Here is a 20,353-nt window from a genome sequence, read left to right on the forward strand (position 1 = left end):
CCCCTCCATCCCCACCCCCATCAAGGTCAAGAAATTGAGGCGGGGGAGGGGGTGAGCATGACCACTCAATCCCCACTTTCTCATCTGAGGAACTAAGGCACGAAACAGGGAGTGCCGGAGGGTACACTGGGCCTGAGGTACTAAGGCAGAAACCCGGCCTTCCTGCAGTGGGCCGGGTCAGCTCGGATCTCCGCGCGGTCCTGAGTCGCCGCCCCCAACCCAGCCAAGGATTAATTTAGGCGAGCTATCCCGCCCACCACCCCCACCCCCATCCCTGCCAACGTGGCGGGGAGGGACACAGGACAGAGGGGCAGTCGCTGCGGGGCGGCGCCGGCGCCCGTGCGGAAGAGCCCGTGAGCAGGCGTGAGTGGGTCGGGGGGCTGCGGGGGATCCCACGTGGAAGCAACGTCCTGGAGCTGGGTGGGGCTGCGGCGCGGACTACAAATCCCAGGGGCGTGGGCGGGAGAGGCGGAAGGGGCGTCCTGGGGCGGGGCGGGACGGGGCGAGGCTGAGCGGGACCGGGCTAGGCGGAGCGAGGCTGGAGGCGCGGGAGGGCAGCGAGAGGTTCGCTGGTGCAGCGCACAGGAGACCATGTCCGGGGGCAGCAGCTGCAGCCAGACCCCAAGTCGGGCCATCCCCGCCACTCGCCGGGTGGTGCTTGGCGACGGCGTGCAGCTCCCGCCCGGGGACTACAGCACGACCCCCGGCGGCACACTCTTCAGCACCACCCCGGGAGGTAGGCGCGGGCTTGGGGACGCAGCTGGCCGGCTCCTGGGCGGGCGGGAGGATCGGGAATCGCGGATTGGACCGGGTGTCCAGGCTCAAGGGCGCTGTGACTGGAAAGAACGGATAAGGGGCATCGGGGAGATAGCGAGGGTCATGGAAGTGGCCGCCCGTCTGCCCTCTGAGTGCGTCGTCCAGACACAGGTTGCAAACTGCCCCGTTCGTTTCCTCTTTCTGTTAGGTGTCAGACAGCTGACACCTAACAAACACGCACGCTTCCAGGACTGCCACATGCCGAGCTGTGCTGCCCCTTGTGGGTGTTGGGGGCGCTCCCGAGGCAGGATAGGGCGGAGTCAGGGTGGCCCACGATCCAGGAGAGGCCTGGCCTGGTGTTTTTATGGGATGGGTATTATCTGTTGGGATAAATGATTCCTGCAGGGCCCTTTTTCCTTTCGGAAGCACCCCTAGTTTTGCGTTGGACACGCGCGCTCTGACGGAGGTTTGGATGTGGGGGTGCTCGCCTGCTCCAGCAGAGCCTCCCGCGCACCTGTGGCACGTTTCCTATTTACGCGAGTGGGATCTCCGCGGGGGGGCCTGGTGCCACTGGCAGGGCTGTGCAGAAAAACACGTTCTTCTGTCCGGGGAGAGGAGGAGGCACCGTGTGACCTCCCTGGGAGAGGATGAGGAAGAGGAAGCTGAGCTGGCACGGGTGCGGGGCGGGGGGGGGGGGCAGCCTCAGGCTGCCCTCAGGAGCCTGGCATTCCCTCCCAGCCCCGCAGCCCCAGCGCACAGACGCTGATGAAACCTACGCGCCTGTTTGCATGATGAAACAAATCCTCGTGGCTCTCCACTCCCCTCCCATCCTCGTACTGCCCCCACCCCTTTGACTTCTCTCCCTTCAGTCTCCACGCTGCTTTCCAAACTACTCGAAAACGCGACAGATCCTGGCGCTTCACTCGGTGGCGGGCAGGGGCCACATGCTTATTTTCTCAGGCAGCTGTCCTACCAGCAGCATGCACGACCGGATCCGAGGTCCTCGGCTATTTGATCCAAAAAATACACTGTTAGAACGGTTAGGGATCTTGTCCAGCCCTGCCGCCTTATTCTACAGAGCCGGGCATTGAGGCCCCAGAGCTTGAATACGTGTCTATTGCCCATTGTCACACCGTTTTCCCAGATTGGACAAGAAATAGCAACCAGGCAGAGAAGGGAGGAATGCTTCGTTTTCTATTAGAAATGAGCCAAGGAAAAGCTCGCAGGGGCTTTTGTTGCCACTCCCGACTCATCCTCTTTCCCTTGCTGGGTCTTTTGTAGTTCATGCTGTTCTCCTTTGTCCCTGTCACAATGGTCTACCAGGACAATTCCTGACAATTTTGGACTTCTTTCAACTGAGGGTGTAAGTGTCTGCTGGATTTGTTCAGGGTGGGCCCTGAGGCTGGCCTGAAGGCACAGGTAGCCCTTTTTTGCGCCTTTTATTGCTGGATTGTTGGGTCAAATTGGAAGCCACAGATACTGTTTATAGGCACTTCTGGCACGGGTACCAAGGTTCATACCTGTAATCTCAGCATTTTGGGGAGTCGAGGCAGGAGAATTGCTTGAGGCCAGGAGTTCAAGACTAGCCTGGGCAACATAGTCAGACTCCATCTCTACAAAAAAAAAAAAAAAAAAAAAAAAAAGATGTCCTAGCTATTACAGAGGCTGAGGCCAGAGGGTCGCTTGAGCCCAGGAGTTGGAGGCTGTAGTGAGCTATGATTGACCACTGCATTCCAGCCTGGGTGACAGAGCGAGACCCTGTCTCTAAAATAAATAATAAACATAAAATATATGAACTTCGAATCCACTTTTCACTTTGGGTTGGGAAGTGGGGAGTAGGCAGGGGGCTGACAGACCACAGCAAATCCCCCTCCTTTTGAAGGTCTTTAGCAGTAGGGGGAGTGGGGAAGGGGCTTCTGCATCAGGGCATAGCATGTTTCTGAGATCACTGGAAGAAGCTAGCAGTGCCAGGAGCCTAAAGCCAGCTCACTCTTTGGGTCATCCAGGTACAGCTCACAGTCCCTAAGCCAGGGAAACCCGGCTTACTTCCACTAAAGTCAAGCAAGCCTGGTCGGCCTCGATTAGCCAAGGTGTGAACTCTTCCTCCAAAGCCCACCTCAGCCCACCTCTGCTAGGGCAGAGAAACTGAAATGGTCACATTGCAGGACCCTTTTGCTCCAGAGCAGAATACTGCGTCTCAACCTTCCAGGTGCTTGAGGATAACTGGGGGCTTCATTTAAGTGCATATTCTGATTCTGTAGGTGGGGGTGGGGACTAGATTCAGCATTTCTTTCTTTTTTCTTTCTTTCTTTTTTTTTTGTTTTTGAGAAGGGTCTCACTCTGTCGCCTAGACTGGAGTGCAATGGCATGATCTCAGCTCATAGCAACCTCCACCTCCCGGGTTCAAGCAATCCTCCCACCTCAGCCTCCCCAATAGCTGGGACAACAAGCACACGCCACCCATGCCCAGCTAATTTTGGTATTTTTTGGCAGAGACGGGGGTTTCACCGTGTTGGCCAGGCTGGTCTGAAACTCCTGACCTCAAGTGATCTGCCTGCCTCGGCCTTCCAGAGTGCTGGGATTACAGGCATGAGTCACCATGCCCGGCCTAGATTTATCATTTCTAACTAGCTCTCAGTGATTGGTGCACATACCACACTCTGAGTACTCAGAAATTAGTGGAACGTAACTTCCCTCACCTTTCAGATCTCTGGAGTCTGGCGAAAAAAAAAAAAAAAAAAAAAAACATGATGACTCTATCCAGGTAAACCTTGAGGTTGGGCTCAGCATCTGTCTCTAAATCATGGTGTGGAGAGTCAGGCTTTTGATAGAGTGTCTGTATGGCTGTCTGCACCTGCTTACTTATAGGGACTGTCAGCTTCTCAGGAAAAACCACTGGAGTAAGTGCCCACCAGTCACTCCTGCTGGGAATGGCCCTCACGTGATTGTCCCTGGAGGGAAAGAAGCAGAGTTGGGTTGCGCTATCTCCATTCCTGTGACTCCAGTTTGCTTTCCTTTTTTTTTTATTTTTTATTTATTTTTTATTTTCCTGAGACAGGGTCTCACTGTGTCACCCAGGCTGGAGTACAGTAACATGAACATAGCTCACTGCAGTCTCAAACTCCTGGGCTCAAGTGATCCTCCTGCCTCAGCCTTGCAAGTAGCTGGGACTATAGGCACATGCCCCCATACCCTGCTAAGTTTTTGATTTTTTTGTAGAGGCAGGGTCTCTCTGTATTGCCCAGGCTGGCCTCAGACTCCTGGGTTCAAGCAATCCTCCCACCTCGGCCTCCCAAACTTCTGGGATTATAGGCATGAGTCACCTCACCCGGCCTGCAGTTTGCTTTCCATGGTCATTAACCATTTGTACACTGAGGCTCTGCTGAGGTTAGCTGTCCGGAGTACTTAAGAGAATTTTGCTGAAGGGAGTGTTATGTATGAATATTTGAGTCTTTGGAGTCTTAGAAATATCCAGCAACACCATAAACAACCCATTAGCCAGCAGAACCTTTGAGTGGATCAGAAAGAAACTTTCCCTTATCGATCTCCACATTCCCAGCTCCGTGTTGCATGTTTGACTCTGAAGCCTACATACAGGCTTGGATGGCAGTTATGCCAAAGACCCATACCTGGATAAGGTGAATCCGAGGTGAGCAGGTAGGGCTGCAGGTGTTAATGGCACCCTGTTTGGTTAAGCAAACAAGGTCTGTGCCCGGGAAGCTTACCTTGGAGCAGCTCCCAAGTCTTTGGACATGAAAGAGGCGGTGCTGGGAAGAGGGGGCACGTAGGCTGGGCACCGAAGCCAGAGCACAGCCCATGTCCTGAGGCCTTAGTCACATAGAGGGAAGAAGTTATTATTAAGGATGGGTTAAAAGAGCTTGGACATTAATGCAGTGAGGGAGAAACAATGGACCCTCTTCTCACATTTACCTGAGCTTCCTTTTAAAGTGTTTGAAGGAGCCAGGTGGAGTGGCTCGCACCTGTAATCTCAGCTACTAGGAAGGCTGAAGCAGGAAAATTACTCGAGGCCAGGAGTTCAAGACCAGCCTGAGCAACATAATGAGACTGTAGGTATAAATTAAATAAATAAAATTTTTAAAGTGTTGGAAGCATTCCACACTGTGTCCCTTATTAAAGATTTGGTGGGGGGGTTCCTGATGTAGAGCACCCCAGACTCCCTCCAATCCCCAGACTCCTTTTTATTGTTGTTGTTATTATTATTATTATTATTATTTAGAAATAGAGATTCGCTCTTGTTACCCAGGCTGGAGCGTAGATTGCAGTGGTGCGATCTTGGCTCACTGCAACCTACGCCTCCTGGGTTCAAGCGATTCTCCTGCCTCAGCCTCCCAAGTAGCTGGGATTACAGGCATTTGCCACCACACATGGCTAATTTTTGTATTTTTTTTTTTTGGAGACGGAGTCTCGCTCTGTCGCCCAGGCTGGAGTGCAGTGGCCGGTAGAGACAGAGTTTCATCTTGTTAGTCAGGCTGGTCTCAAACTCCTGACCTCAGGTGATCCACCCGCCTTGGCCTCCCAAAGTGCTAGAATTACAGGCATGAGCCACCACACTCAGCCTTATTATTATTATTATTATTATTATTATTAATTTTATTTTTGAGGCAGTCTCATTCTGTCGTCCAGGCTGGAGTGCAGTGGCGTGATCTCAGCTCACTGCAACCTCTGTTTTTAATAGAGACGGGGTTTCACCACGTTGGCCAGGCTGGTCTCGAACTCCTGACCTCGTGATCCACCCACCTCGGCCTCCCAAAGTGCTGAGATTATTTTATTTTATTTTTGAGGCAGAGTCTCATTCTGTCACCAGGCTGGAGTGCAGTGGCACTATCTCGGCTCACTGCAGTTTCCGCCTCCTGGGTTCAAGCAATTCTCCTGCCTCGGCCTCCCGAGTAGCTGGGACCACACACCCGGCTATTTATTTTTGTAGAGACAGGGTCATGCTTTGTTTCTGAGTCTGACCCTATAGTTTTTTTATTATTTGAAAGGAGAGGCCAGGTGTGATGGCTCACACCTGTAATCCCAACACTTTGGGACGCCGAGCAGATCTCCTGAGGTCAGAAGTTCAAGACCAGCTTGGCCAACATGGTGAAACCCCATCTCTACTAAAAAAAACAACAACAAAAAATTAGCCAGCCCTGGCGTGGGCACCTGTAATCCCAGCTACTCAGGAGGCTAAGGCATGAGACTCACTCATGAATGATTCTGGGTGACAAGAGTGAATCCGTCTCAAAAAAAAAAAAAAAATGAGAGAGAGAGAGTTTGATTTTTTTTTTCTTCCTAAAACAGCAAAAAAGTCCTTCATTGCCAAATCTGAGGAAAAAGGGTCAGTAGAGCAGTACCGTATTTATCCATTGACATAAAGTAGCGAGGAGTTTTCTCATACAGACCTTTATTTTGATGTTCTGGAAGATGAATTAGGAAGGCACAGCAATATTGTTTCTTTTTTTTTTTTTTTTTAATTTGAGACAGGGTCTCACTTTGTCACCCAGGCTGAAGTGCAGTTGCAGCCTCACCCTCCTGGACTCAAGCCATCCTCCCATCTCAGCCTGCCAAGTAGCTGGGACTACAGGCGTGCACCACCATGGCCGGCTAATTTTTGTATTTTTTGGTAGAGCTGGGATTTCACCATGTTGCCCAGGCTGATCTCAAACTCCTGAACTCAAGTAATCCACCCGCCTTGGCCTCCCAAAGTTCTGGGATTATAGGCATGCTCCACCGTGCCTGGCCTGGGAAGGCACAGCAATATTGAAAAAAAAAGGAACATTGCTTTCCAAGGTGAGTTTTTGAAGAAAAAATGTTCAGTTGTGCACATACATTCTTGCCTGTGCCAACAAACCCGTGAAAAACCTGTTTCTTTCTGGTCTGACTTAGACCCATGCCTGGGGTCTCTCTGCACTATGATTCATAGTGAATGAATCACACTTATTTGTTTAGTGTTTGTTCCCTAGGTTAGCCGGGAAATTTTTTCAGAGCAGTCTTACTCATCTTTGTATTCACATGACCTAATGCCAGGTCTAATGTCCGGAAGGTGAAGAGTTGAAAAGAATGCTGGAATGGAAGTGTTTCCCTCAGGATAACCTAGTTCTCTTATTTTATTTATTTATTTCTTTTTAGACGGAGTCTTGCTCTGTCGCCCAGGCTGGAGTGTAGTGGCGTGATCTCAGCTCACTGCAATCAACTCCCTGGTTCAAGTGATTCTCCTGCCTCACTTCCTGAGTAGCTGGGATTACAAGCACACGCCACCACACCCAGCTAATTTTTGTATTTTTAGTGGAGATGGGATTTCACCATGTTGGCCAGGCTGGTCTCAATCTCCTGACCTTGTGATCCGCCTGCCTCGACCTTCCAGAGTGCTGGGATTCCAGGTGTGAGCCTCCGCGCCTGGTCAGGATAACCTAGTTTTCTTACCATCAGGCCTCCGTCTCCGCTGGCTTAATGATGATGTTTAAATTTCCTTTTCTGTCCTTTCAGTTGCAGGGTTTAAGTGTTTATCTCAGAATGTCCCAGGGGCAGAAACTTTCTCTGTTTTGATGTTGTTGTTGTCTGTTGTTTGTTTGTTTGTTTGTTTGTTTTATGAGACAAAGTCTTACACTGTTGCAGGTTGGAGTACAGTGGCATGATCATGGCTCACTGCAGCCTCGACCCTCTGAGCTCAGGTGATCCTTTTGCCTCAGCCTACCCAGTAGCTGGGACTACAGACACACGCCACCAAGCCTGGCTAATCTTTAAATATGTAGTAGAGACAGAGTTTTGTCATGTTGCCCAGGCTAGTCTGGAACTCCTGGGCTCAAGAGATCCACCGCCTCAGCCTCCCAAAACACTGGGATTATACGCATGAACCACTGGACTGGCCAGAGAATAACTTTCTCTGAACCCTCCTACTTACCCTTATACAGATGATCCCCGATTATGATGGTGCGACTACAATTTTTGACCTTACGATGGTGTGAAAGTGATATGTGTTCGGTAGGAATTGTACTTTTCAAAATTGTTTTTAAGACAGAGTCTTGTTCTATTACCCATGTTAGAGTGCACAGGCATGATTTCGGCTCACTGCAATCTCCGTCTCTCAGGCTCAAGCAATCCTCCCACCCCAGCCTCCCAAGTAGCTGGGACTACAGGTGTGTGCCACCACACCCAGCCTAGAAATTGTACATTGAGTTGCGAATTTTGATCTGTTTCTGGGCCAGCGATATGAGGTACATACTCTCACGATGCTCGGCCGGGACAGTGAGCTGCAGCTCCCATTTAGCCCCACAAACATGAGGACAAATGGCCAGCCACAAGCTTGTCCAACCCGAGGCCCTCGGGCAACATGCGCCCTGGACAGCTTTGAATGAGGCCCAATACAAGTCCATAAACTTCCTTAAAACATTATGAAATTTCTTTTTTTTTTTTTTTTTTAAAGCTCAGCTGGAGTGCAATGGTGCAATCTCGGCTCATTGCAACCTCCGCCTCCTGGGTTCAAGTGATTCTTCTGCCTCAGCCTCCCGAGTAGCTGGGATTACAGGCATGCGCAACCACGCCCAGCTAATTTTGTATTTTTAGTAGAGACGGTGTTTCTCCATGTTGGTTAGGCTGGTCTCGAACTCCCGGCCTCAGGTGATCTGCCCGCCTCCTCCTCCCAAAGTACTGGGATTACAGGCGTGAGCCACTGCGCCCAGCCAGTGTTAGTGTATTTTACGTGTGGTCCAAGACAATTCTTCTTCCAATGTGGCCCAGGGAAGCCAGAAGATTGGACAGCCCACTATAGAGTCTATAGTGTGCTGTGTTGCCAGATATTTTGTCCAACTGTAGGCTAATGTAAGTGTTCTGAGCATATTTAAGGTAGGAAAGGCTAAGCTATAATGTTCAGTCGGTTACGTGTACTAAATGCTTTTTTTTTTTTTTTTTTTTGAGACAGAGTGTTACTCTGTCGCCCAGGCTGGTGCAATCTCTGCTCACTGCAACCTCTGGCCTCCCAGGTTCAAGCCATTCTCCTGTCTCAGCCTTCCAAGTAGCTGGGATTATAGGCATGTGCCACCACACCCAACTACTTTTGTATTTTTAATAGGGATGGGGTTTCATCATGTTGGTCAGGCTGGTCTCGAACTCCTGACCTCAAGTGATCTGCCCGCCTCAGCCTCCCAAAGTGCTGGAATTATAGGCGTGAGCCACCGCTCCTGGCCCTAAATGCATTTTTGACTTACGATATTTTCTACGTATGGTGGATTTATTGGGACATACTTTATTTTAAGTCAAGGAACATTTGTATTAAACAGTATTGATGATACTACTTTTCCCAGTATTACTGAACAGGGAGTGGATGTGACCTCTTCTTTTAAAACAAAAACAAAAAACTTTTTACAGATAGGGCCTCACCTCTGTGGCCCAGACTGGAGTGCCTATGGGCTGAAGTACAGTGGCGCGATGACCGCTCACTAACTTTGAGCTCCTCAACTCAAGCAGTCTTCCTGCCTCAGCTTCCCGAGTAGCTGGGACCACAGGCACATGCTACCACACCTGGCTAATTTTTATTTTTTGTAGAGATGAGGTCTGTCTATGTTGCCCAGGCTGGTCTTGAACTCATGGCCTCAAGCACTCCTCCTGCCTCAACCTCCCAAAGCATTGGGATTACAGATCTGAGCCACTGCACCTGGCGACTTTTTCTTATACTGAACAAGTCAGTATTGGGGTCAGGGTCTCAGACACTGGGACTGATGCTCTTTATTTACCTGTTTGCATCCAGCATTGCTGACAAGGCAAGAGTAGGTAACTGCTGCCCACTGGCATTTGGGCATGGGCAGCAAAGGGCGCCTTGTAATCTATTGGTTATGCCCATGAAAGCTCATTAAGAGAGCTCAGATACTAGGCCCAGAGGATCAGGGCTTCTTAACTGCCTAGGGACACTTGGTGAAAATGGTTGTGTCAGTTAGCTACTGAGTCTTGCTCTGTCGCCCAGGCTGGAGTGCAGTGTATAACAAGCCATCCCCAAACAGTAACTAAGCAGCAGCAATTTGTTATTGCTCTCTATCCTTTGGGTTGGTTGGATTATTTGCAGATCTTGCTGAGCTTATTCGTATTGCTGCATACAGTTGATGGCTAGATTGTCCTGGGGTGGAAGCTTCAAGATGGTCTTACCCATACATCTGGGGCATTGCTGGGGACAGCTGGAAGCCTGGGAGTTCTCTCTATCCTCTTGGTCTCCCAACATTCCGATCACTCAGTAGTCTAGCTTGAGTTTTATTTACATGGTAGTTTCCAAGGCCACTTAAGGCCTAGGCTCAGAAGTCCCATAACATCACTTACCAAGTATTCTATTGGTCAAAGCAAGTCACAGGGCCAGTCCAGATTCAAGAAAAGGAGAAAAAAATGCCTTTTGTTGTTGTTGTTGTTGTTGTTGTTTTAAGATGGAGTCTCCCTCTGTTGTCTAAGTAGCTGGGATTACAAGCATGCACCACCATGCCCAGCTAATTTTTGTATTTTCAGTAGAGACAGGGTTTTACCATGTTGCCCAGGCTGGTCTTGAACTCCTGAGCTCAAGTGATCCACCTGCCTTGGCGTCCCAAAGTGCTGGGATTACAGGCATGAGCCATTGCGCCTGGCCTTTTTTGTTTGCTTGTTTGTTTGACAGTATCTGGCTCTGTCGCCCAGGCCAGAGTGCAGTGGCATGATCTCAGCTCACTGCAACCTCCACCTCCCGGGTTCAAGTGATTCTCTTGCCTCAGCCTCCCAAGTAGTGGGGATTACAGGCACCTGCCACCACTCCTGGCTAATTTTTGTATTTTTAGTAGAGATGGGGTTTCGCCATGTTGGCCAGGCTGGTCTCGAACTTCTAACCTCAGGCAATCTGCCTACCTTGGCTTCCCAAAGCACTGGGATTACAGGCATGAGCCACGACGCCTGGCAGGAAATGCATGCCTTTTAATGAGAGAAGCTACATGTGCAACAGGAATGGGAGGTGTGGCAGGAGCCACATTTTCGAATAATCCTCCATGAGGGCAAGACCTCAAAGCATGGGTCTTAGAGGGAAGGTGCTGCCCATCCTGATGTGTGGCCAGCAGAGCCAGGACCAGGTACAGAAGCCGAGTGGAATCACAACCCTGTGAATCAGGGTTAAAGAACAAAGGACACCTTCCTGAAGGTACTGACTCATAGATCCCATACCCTGTTCTCAAAGCCTTATGATCACCTCCACAAAGCAAACCACACAAGATCGGGTGCAGTAACTCATGCCTGTAATCCCAGCACTGTGGGAAGCCAAGGTGGGTGGATTGCTTGAGGCCAGGAGTTCGAAACCAGCTTGGGCAAATAGTGAGACCATGTCTTTACAAAAAAATTTAAAAACTAACCAGGTGTAGTGGCGTGCACCTGTAGTCCTAGTTACTCGGGAAGCTGAGGTAGGAGGATCTCTGGAGCCCAGGAATTTGAGGTTACGGTGAGCTGTGATCATGCCACTGCACTCCAGCCTATGTAACAGAGTAAGACCCTGTCCCAGAAAAAAAAAAAAAAAAGCAAACCACATAGGTGGCCATGATGCTAGACCACTAAGCGATATATTACTCTTTGTGTTGTGCCTTCATTGCAGGCCACCACCCAAACCATCTCCTCTTCCCCCTCCAAGTGCCCTGCAGGCCAGGCTTTGGCAACACTCTTCAGGGGAGCCCACACCTGCCCTGCCGGACCCAGCACTCCCTGCAATAGGATGGACTCATATGTCTGTGCCCAGCAGTACAAAACCAGGCAGGAATGAGAATAGCAGAGGGTGCAGTCGGGCTCAGTACTCCCTTTGGTTTGGAAGTGGACAATGTGGAGGTCCCTTGCCTTAAGGAGTGTGTGTGTGAGTGTGTGGTGTAAACAGATTTCTCTCTTCTGCCCTTCTGAACACAAGGGTAGAGCGGGCCTGCATTAGTTTACTATGGCTGCCATAACAAAATAGCACAGATTGGGTGCTTTAAACAAAATGAATTCTCTCCCAGTTCTGGAGGCTGGAAGTCCAAGATCAAAGTGCCAGCAGGGCTGGGTTCTGAGGCCCTTCTCCTTGGCTTGCAGATGGCCACCTTCTCCCTGTGTCTGCACATGGGCCTTCCTCTGTCTGCATCCAAATCTCTTCTCATAAGGACCCCAGTCAGATTGGATTAGGGCTCCACCCTAACAGCCTCATTTTAATTTAATCATCCCTTTAAAGACTTTATCTCCGAATAGAGTTACATTCCGAGGTACTGGGGTTGGGCTTCAACATAAGAGTTTTGGGGGCAGGCCGAGCATGGTGGCTCATGCCTGTAATCCCAGCACTTTGGGAGGTCAAGGCAGGTGGATCACTTGAGGTCAGGAGTTCAAGACCAGCCTGGCCAAGATGGCAAAACTCTGTCTCTACTGAAAATACAAAAAATTACCCAGGCATGGTGGCGGGTGCCTGTAATCTCAGCTACCAGGAGGAGGCTGAGGCAGGAGAATCTCTGGAACCGGGGAAGCGGAGGCTGCAGTGAGCTAAAATCATGCCACTGAACTCCAGTCTGGGTGACAGAGTGAGACCCCATCTCACACACACACACAAAAGTTTTTGGGAGAGATGCTATTCAACTATTCAGCTCTTAACAGGGCCGTTCCCCTTTCTAACTGGGACAGCAGGAACTGCTGTTTCTAATGGGAGGCATTTCAGAAGGGCATTCCCTATTGGTAATGAATTTCAGAGGCAGCTTTACCCATAGGGTACATTTGAAGTGTTTGGGAGGAGATTAAGGAAGGAGCTTGGCCAGCAATCAGAATAATTAGCTCAGCTATTTGTTCTGAAAGTCTCTGTCAAAGTCAATTTTCATTTCTTTTTTTGTCTTTTTGTTTTTTGAGACGGAGGCTTGCTCTGTTGCCCAGGCTGAAGTATAGTGGTACGATCTCAGCTCACTGCAACCTCCGCCTCCCAGGTTCAAGCAATTCTCGTGCCTCAGCCTCCTGAGTAGCTGGGACCACAGGTGCACACCAGCACACCTGGCTAATTTTTGTATTTTTAGTAGAGATGGGGTTTCACTATGTTGGCCAGGCTGGTCTCGAACTCCTGACCTCAGGTGATCCACCTGCCTCGGCCTCCCAAAGTGCTGGGATTGCAGGTGTGAACCACCGCGCCCAGCCTGAAACCAATTTTCAAAGAAACTGACTTATTCCCTCCCATGCCAGAGCCTCAGAGGGAGAGGCTGCCGATCGTCCCCATCTGGTATCCAGCAGCTTCATAAGACCCCTGGCCCCTGAGAAATGTTGGGATCTTGGTTCTCTTTGTGGAGGTGGGTGGTTGGGGGGCAGAGGTAAAGAAAAGTCTTGGACTGAGTGTGCTCTGCATCTCTCACCAAGACATCCCCCCTGGCAGTTCTGTCCTGCTTGTTAAATAGACCATCCAGCCACAAAAGCCACCCAGATACATGCGATTCCTCCCTGGACTGTGTAACGAGGAGGGAGGGAAGACCGAGATTCTGGCGTGTCAGCGTATTTACCTCCAGGTTGACAGGGAGCTGCTGCTCAGACCTGGAGTTCAGATTGTCCAGGGTGTTTTGCTCACTGGCTGTTGGCTTGGATCTGAGCACAAGTATTTGAACCTCCCCCATCCCGTCCCTGTTGTGAAATGCTCTCCCTCTCCCTGGAATGGGAACAGCAGTTCTAGGAATTCCATCCTCGTACTCTCACTAAGCCTCACATCCCCCTATCCAGGGGAAGAATGCTTCTGCCAAAGGAACCCCAGGGGAAAGTGAGGGCCATGTGCGGCTCAGTTTACAGAAGTCCTGTCCAGCCACAGAGTATGGGCACTGGAGGGCTATGGGAAGCGCTCAAGGCAGGGAACATCCTGTTCTGACTAGCACCCAGAAGTCTAAGACCTCTTAATTTTTCCAGCTGAGAGTGTTAGCTAAGGGGTGGTAGCCTGGTCTGCCTTACTAATTTTATTTTATTTTGTTGAGACAGGGTCTCACTCTGTCACCCAGGCTGGAGTACAGTAGCATGATCCTAGCTCACTGCAGCCTCAAACTCCTGGGCTAAAGCGATCCTCCTGTCTCAGCCTCTGGAGTAGCTGGGACCATAGGCGCACGCCATCATGCCAGGCTACTTTTTAAATTTTTTTGTAGAGACAGGGGTCTCACTGTGTTGCCCAGTCTGATCTCAAGCTCCTGGCCTCAAGCACTCCTCATGCCTTGGCCTCCCAAAGCACTATAATTGCAGGCCTGATCCAGCCTTGCTAATTTTAAACAGTACGAGGCATTTGGGATTGGAGTCAAGGTGGATTAGGTTGGCCTCTGGACGGCTGTGAAGGGACAGCGTTTCTGGGCCTCAGTTTCCTCTTCTGCAAGGTGAGGCTCCTGCGTGGGGAGTTGTAAGGGGGAATAACAGGCTGTGAGCACAGACCAGAGGGAATGACGGATGGCAACCACGATTGCTGTATGCACCTCGCCTGAAAATCTAAGCCTTCATTCATGCAGCACTCCAGTGCTCCTTGGCCTCCAAATATGCTTCCTGTTCCCGGCTCGTGACGTCTTTCTTTGGTTGTGTGTGTTCTCCCAAGTGATTTTCTCTTTAACAACAATTATGTGAATGTCACTTTATTCTCATACAAAGAATCTTGATGTTCTTTGTTTTATTTAATCTTCACGATACTCTTCTGAGGTGTGGATTTTGTTATTCCCTCCCTCTTATAACTGAGAAATGACAGTACAAGTTGGAGTTCAGGGACTGGTATGTGGCAAGCCCAGGTCTGAGGCCAGAACATCTGCCTCCAAGCACTATGCTATTTGTACATTAAGTACCTGCCAACAAGGAGATCCTAAAAATAAGTGGCACATGTCTGGTGCTTTCAAAATAGTTTGAATGAGCCTAGTACAATGCCCTTGTTTTACAGATGAGGAAACTAGAACCTAAGGGAATGTCTCTATGGCTTTATTTATTGTAATCCCAGAACTTTAGGAGGCCGAGGTGGGGGGATTGCTTGAGCCACAAGTTCAAGACCAGCCAAGGCAATATGACAAAACCTTATCTACAAAAGAAAAAAAAAAAAAGGCCAGGTGCGGTGGCTCACGCCTGTAATCCTAGCACTTTGGGAGGCTGAGGCAGGCGAATCACGAGGTCAAGAGATCAAGACCATCCTGGCTAACACAGCAAAACCCCGTCTCTACTAAAGATACAAAAAAATTAGCCGGGCATGGTGGTGGGTGCCTGTAGTCCCAGCTACTCAGGAGGCTGAAGCAGGAGAATGGCGTGAACCCGGGAAGCGGAGCTTGCAGTGAGCCGAGATCGTGCCACTGCACTCCAGCCTGGGCAACAGAGCGAGACTGTCTCAAAAGGAAAAAAAAAAAAATTAGCTGGGCAGGGTGGTACATGCCTATAGTCCCAGCTACTTGAGAAGCTGAGGCAAGAGGATCACTTGAGCCCAGGAGGCAGAAGTTGCAGTAAGTCAAGGTTACAATATTATTCTCCAGCCTGGGCAACAGAGCGAGACTCTATCTAAAAAAATAATAATAATGATAATTAACAAAGAATATTTATTTACTTATTTTTAGAGACAGATCTTGTTCTGTCTCCCAGGCTACCATACCGTGGTAACATTGTAGTTCCCTGCAACCTTGAATTCTGGGTTCAAGCCATCCTCCTGCCTCAGCCTCCTGAGTAACTGGGACTGCAGACATGCACCACTACACCTGGCTAATTTTTTTTTTTTTTTTTTTTTTTTTGAGACGGAGTCTGGCTCTGCCGCCCAGGCTGGAGTGCAGTGGCCAGATCTCAGCTCACTGCAAGCTCCGCCTCCTGGGTTCACGCCATTCTCCTGCCTCAGCCTCCCGAGTAGCTGGGACTACAGGCGCCCGCCACCTCGCCCGGCTAGTTTTTTGTATTTTTTAGTAGAGACGAGGTTTCACCGGGTTAGCCAGGATGGTCTCGATCTCCTGACCTTGTGATCCGCCCGTCTCGGCCTCCCAAAGTGCTGGGATTACAGGCTTGAGCCACCGCGCCCGGCTACCTGGCTAATTTTTTTATGTGTTTGTTTGAGACGGAGTCTTGCTGTCACCCAAGCTGGAGTGCAATGGTGCAATTTTGGCTCACTGCAACCTCTGCCTGGATTCAAGCAATTCTCCTGCCTCAGCCTCCCAAGTAACTGGGATTACAGGCGTCCGCCACCACGCCCAGCTAATTTTTGTATTTTTAATAGAGACAGGGTTTCATCATGTTGGTCAGGCTGGTCTCAAACTCCTGACCTCAAGTGATCCACCTGCCTTGGCCTTCCAATGTGCTGAGATTACAGGCATGAGCCACCGCACCCGGCCTACCCCTGGCTAATTTTTAACTTCTTTTGTAGAGATGAGATCGTGATTTGTTATCCATGCTGGTCTTGAACCCCTCCGTTGCTTTATACATTGAAAGCAAACTGCTGTCACCACAAAGCATGCCTTGAAAACAAAATGTCATTCCTATATTTGGTGCGCATCTGGAGTTTAAAATCCCGAAGGATACTGGCTAGCAAATATGCTGAAGTTCGTGATGGTTCTTGGTTTCCGTGGGCCTAAAAAGGAGGGAGGATGCCCTCACCCTGTCCCTTCCAAGTCTCTGTCCTGAGTTGCTGACCTGTCCTCTGATTTGTCCCTGCTTTGACCGATAATTGGTTGCTGGTATAGATGGCACTGAATAAATGGTGAAATATGTCACTGGGACCCTGCAGGTCATGATAATAACTAGAATTGTGTGGGGCTTCTATTGTGTAAGCCACTGTTCAAATCCACATGGTAACCCTATGAAGTTGGCACTATCATCATCATCATCATCACTGTCATCGCCAATCTGGAGAAGCAGAAACTGAGGCACAAAGAGTTTAAGTCATAACTTGGCCAGAGTCGCGAGAGCTAGCAAGTGGAATGACAGAGCTGGATTTCCAAAGGATTTCAGGTAGAATGAGCCTCAGTTATTGTCCCCAGATAGTTCAAGACCCAACCTTGAACTCTACCCCCCAGCAAGCGATGGGCTGGATCCCAGCTACACAAATGGTTTGAGGTGTAGGGGTGCTCCTCTCTTCTTTCCCTGCCCTGCTGGGAGGCAGGGTTCTGGGTTTCCCTGCTCTGCATCTCTGGGTTGGCAATCAAGGTCAGCCTTAGCTCACCTCCCTCACCCCTTGGGCACTGCAGAACTGGGGTGAGATGGATGTTTCTCTGGACCAGGGGTTTAGGGTCAGGCTGCTTGGAAGCAGGAAGATGGAGGACTTGGGATCTGTGTCCCTCAGTGGTCTCCACTTAACGCCTGTCTGTGGACTTCATACACTTGACTGTAATCACGTGTTTACAGGTCTTTCTCGGCTAAATTAGATAAGGTTTAGATCTAGGTGCTTTCACTATATCTGACTTTTTTAAATCCCTAGCACCTCGCATGGTGCTAGTACAAAGTAGAGGTTCAGTGAGTAAATAAATGAGACCAGCACACCTACTTTCAGGAAAAAGGATTGAGCAAAGACTGGCAAATATGTGGGTGAGGATTAACACTTTTGTCCCTGGATTGCAGTAGTCTCTATACTTGAATACAGTTCATGGGAGTTAAGGTGTAATGTAGGTTTTTTTTTTTTTTTCTTTTTTTGAGACAGAGTCTCACTCTCTTGCCCAGGCTGGAATGCAATGGCACGATCTCGGCTCACTGCAACATCTGCCTCCTGGGTTCAAGTAGTTTTCCTGCCTCAGCCTCCCGAGTAGCTGGGATTACAGGTGCATGCCACCATGCCCAGCTAATTTTTGTATTTTTAGTAAAGACAGGGTTTTGCCATGTTGGCCAGGCTGGTCTCGAACTCCTGACCTCAGGTGATCCACCCACCTTGGCCTCCCAAAGCACTGAGATTACAGGCATGAGCCCCTGCGCCCAGCTTGAATCTCTTCTTTGGTAAATGAGGTTTTTTTTTTACCTCTGTATTTTCTCTCTTCCTCTCCCCTCATTGTCCCAATAAAATTACATTTCAAAGTTTTAAAGAATCCAGCCAGGTGCAGTGGCACACACCTGTAATCACAGCTCCTCAGGAGGCTAAGGCGGGAAGATCACTTGAGTCCAGAAGTTTGAGTCTAGCCTGGGCAACATAGCAACATTGTGTCTTTAAGGAAAACAAAAAAACAAAAACAGGCTGGGTGCAGTGGATTGCTTGAGCCCAGGAGTTCCAGCCCACCCCAGGCAACATGGTAAAACCCTGTCTCTACAAAAAAATATATACAAAAATTAGCTGGGTGTGGTGACACATGCCTGTAGTCTCAGCTACTCAGGAAGCTGAGGTGGGAGGATCACCTGAGCCCAGAGGTCCAAGGTTGCAGTGAGCCGTGATGGCACCACTGCACTTCACCTGAGTGACAGAGCAAGACCCTGTCTCAAAAAAACAAAAAAAAGAAAAAAAATTTGAATTAAAATTAAAAGTAAATATTTGTTGTTTTTATTATGATGATTCTTGAGCCAAGTAATCTATAATAATAGCATTTCCATTTATAATTTTTTTTTAAAAAAAAAGCAGAGTTAATAAATGCTTTGTTTTAAAAATGTGCTTAGTTTTCATTTAGGTTTTCCCAAACCTTCCAGAAGGTCTTGCACACAGTCATAGTAAGGTCTTGCACACAGTCGGACTTCTAGATTTATCTGCCCATTTTTTTCCCTCTCTCCTGAATTAAGACAAGATTTGGAGTGACGGTTTGGCTGCTCCAGCCCTGCCACACAACTGGCAATGTGGGGTTCCCTGAAGCCCTAGTCTTTCTATAATTTTGGCAGAACACGTCTTACTGTATTATTTCTGAAATGTCTCTATGGCCAGGCGCGGTGGCTTACACCTGTAATCTCAGCACTTTGGGAGGCCAAGACGGGAGGATCATTTGCAACCAGGGGTTTGAGACCAGCCTGGCCAACATATCAAGACCCCGTCTCTAAAAATAAAATTTAATTTAATTTAAAGAAAAAGAGAGAAGTATCTCTGTTATACTTTTACTTGATTTGTGTTTGGCTGGGGATAAGATGCAGGTTGAAATGAATTTTCCTTCAGATTGTGAAGGCATCGAGGCACTGTTTGCAGGCTTCCAATCTTGCCATTTAAGACATTTTATGCCCTTCTCATTCCCTGTCCTTCTATATACCTGAAAATCCTATAAAGGATTTTCTCTTTATCTCTAGTATTGTGAATTTCACAATGATGTTAACTGAGTGTTTTGAATTCATTGTGCTACTTACTGAAAGAGGAGCTTCAATTTCAGGAAAATTTCCGTCGTCTTTTTTTTTTTTTTTTTTTTGAGACAGAGTTTTGCTCTGTCCCTAAGGCCAAAGTGCAGTAGCGTGATCTCAACTCACTGCAACCTCCTCCGTGTGGGTTTAAGCAGTCTTCCTGCCTCAGCCTCCCGAGTGGCTGGGATTATAGGCACATGCCACCATGCCAGGCTAATTTTTGTATTTTTGGTAGAGATGGGTTTTCACCATGTTATCCAGGCTGCTCTTAAACTCTTGATCTCAACTGATCTACCCACCGCAGCCTCCCAAAGTGCTGGGATTACAGGCATGAGCTATGAACACCTGGCCTTTCTTCATATTTTTAAAGTAAATTCCCTTTTATTAGTTTCTCTTTTCTCTTTCTAGACTTACTGCCATCCAATATTGGACCTCTAATTTATTATCTTTTTGCCTGTTGTTCATCTCTCTTTGTCCTTTTGTTTTTCTTCTTTTTTTGTGAGACGGAATCTTGCACTGTCCCCAGGCCAGAGTGCAGTGGCACAATCTTGGCTCACTGCAGCCTCCGCCTCCTGGGTTCAAGCAGTTCTCATGCCTCAGCCTCCTGAATAACTGGACTACAGGTGTGCATCACCACACCCAGCTAATGTTTTGTATTTTTAGTAGAGATGGGGTTTCACCATGTTGGCCAGGCTGGTCTTGAACTCCTAACCTCATGTGATCCCCCCGCCTCAGCCTCCCAAAGTGTTGGGATTGTATACGTGAACCACCGCACTCAGCCTCGTTTGTTTTTCTTTAAGGTTTTCTGCTTCCTTTATTACCTGTTTCCTCCTGTTGGTTTGCTTAGATTGCTTATTTTTTGACACAGGGTTTCACTCTGTCACTCAAACTGGAGTACAGTGGCGCGATCTTAGCTCACTGCAGCCTTGGACCTCCTGCGCTCTGGCGATCTTCCCACCTCTGCCTCCCGGGTAGCTGGAACTACAGGCGTGTGCCACCACACTTGGCTAATTTTTGTCTTTTTTGTAAAGACAGGATTTCACCGTGTTGCTCAGGCTGGTCTCAAACTCCTGGGCTCAAGCAATCAGCCTGCCTTGGTCTTTCGTTTCTTTTTTTTTTTTTTTTTTTTTTTTTTGAAAGACAGGGTCTCGCTCTTTCGCACAGGCTACGGTGCAATGACATAATTATAGCTCACTGCAGCCTCAACTTCCTGGGCTCAACTGATCCTCCCACCTCAGCCTTCCAGAGTGTTGGGATTACTTATAGGTGTGAGCCACTGCACCAGGCCTGGCTGTTTTTATTTAAGGGTGGGGAACTCAGGAGCTGACCAGGAGTCCCTTGTGAGGCCCAGAGACTGATGGGTTCCATCTGGTGGCTAGCTGGTTTTATTCACTGCAGACCCCCGTGCCAC

The 20,353-nt window shown here is 49.0% G+C and overlaps 1 protein-coding gene across 1 annotated transcript in view; it reads left to right on the forward strand.

The window, feature by feature from the left end:
• Nucleotides 1–500: 500 nt before the first annotated feature.
• Nucleotides 501–20,353, forward strand: part of EIF4EBP1 (eukaryotic translation initiation factor 4E binding protein 1) — a 29,347-nt gene continuing 9,494 nt past the window's right edge. Inside the window, exon 1 of the mRNA XM_007962182.3 lies at nucleotides 501–736. Within this exon, the coding sequence (XP_007960373.1) occupies nucleotides 592–736 (145 nt within the window). The 5' untranslated portion in view covers nucleotides 501–591. The remainder of the gene's footprint in view (nucleotides 737–20,353) is intronic.

The sequence above is a fragment of the Chlorocebus sabaeus genome, chromosome 8 (assembly GCF_047675955.1).
Source record: "Chlorocebus sabaeus isolate Y175 chromosome 8, mChlSab1.0.hap1, whole genome shotgun sequence".
Lineage (NCBI taxonomy): Eukaryota > Metazoa > Chordata > Mammalia > Primates > Cercopithecidae > Chlorocebus > Chlorocebus sabaeus.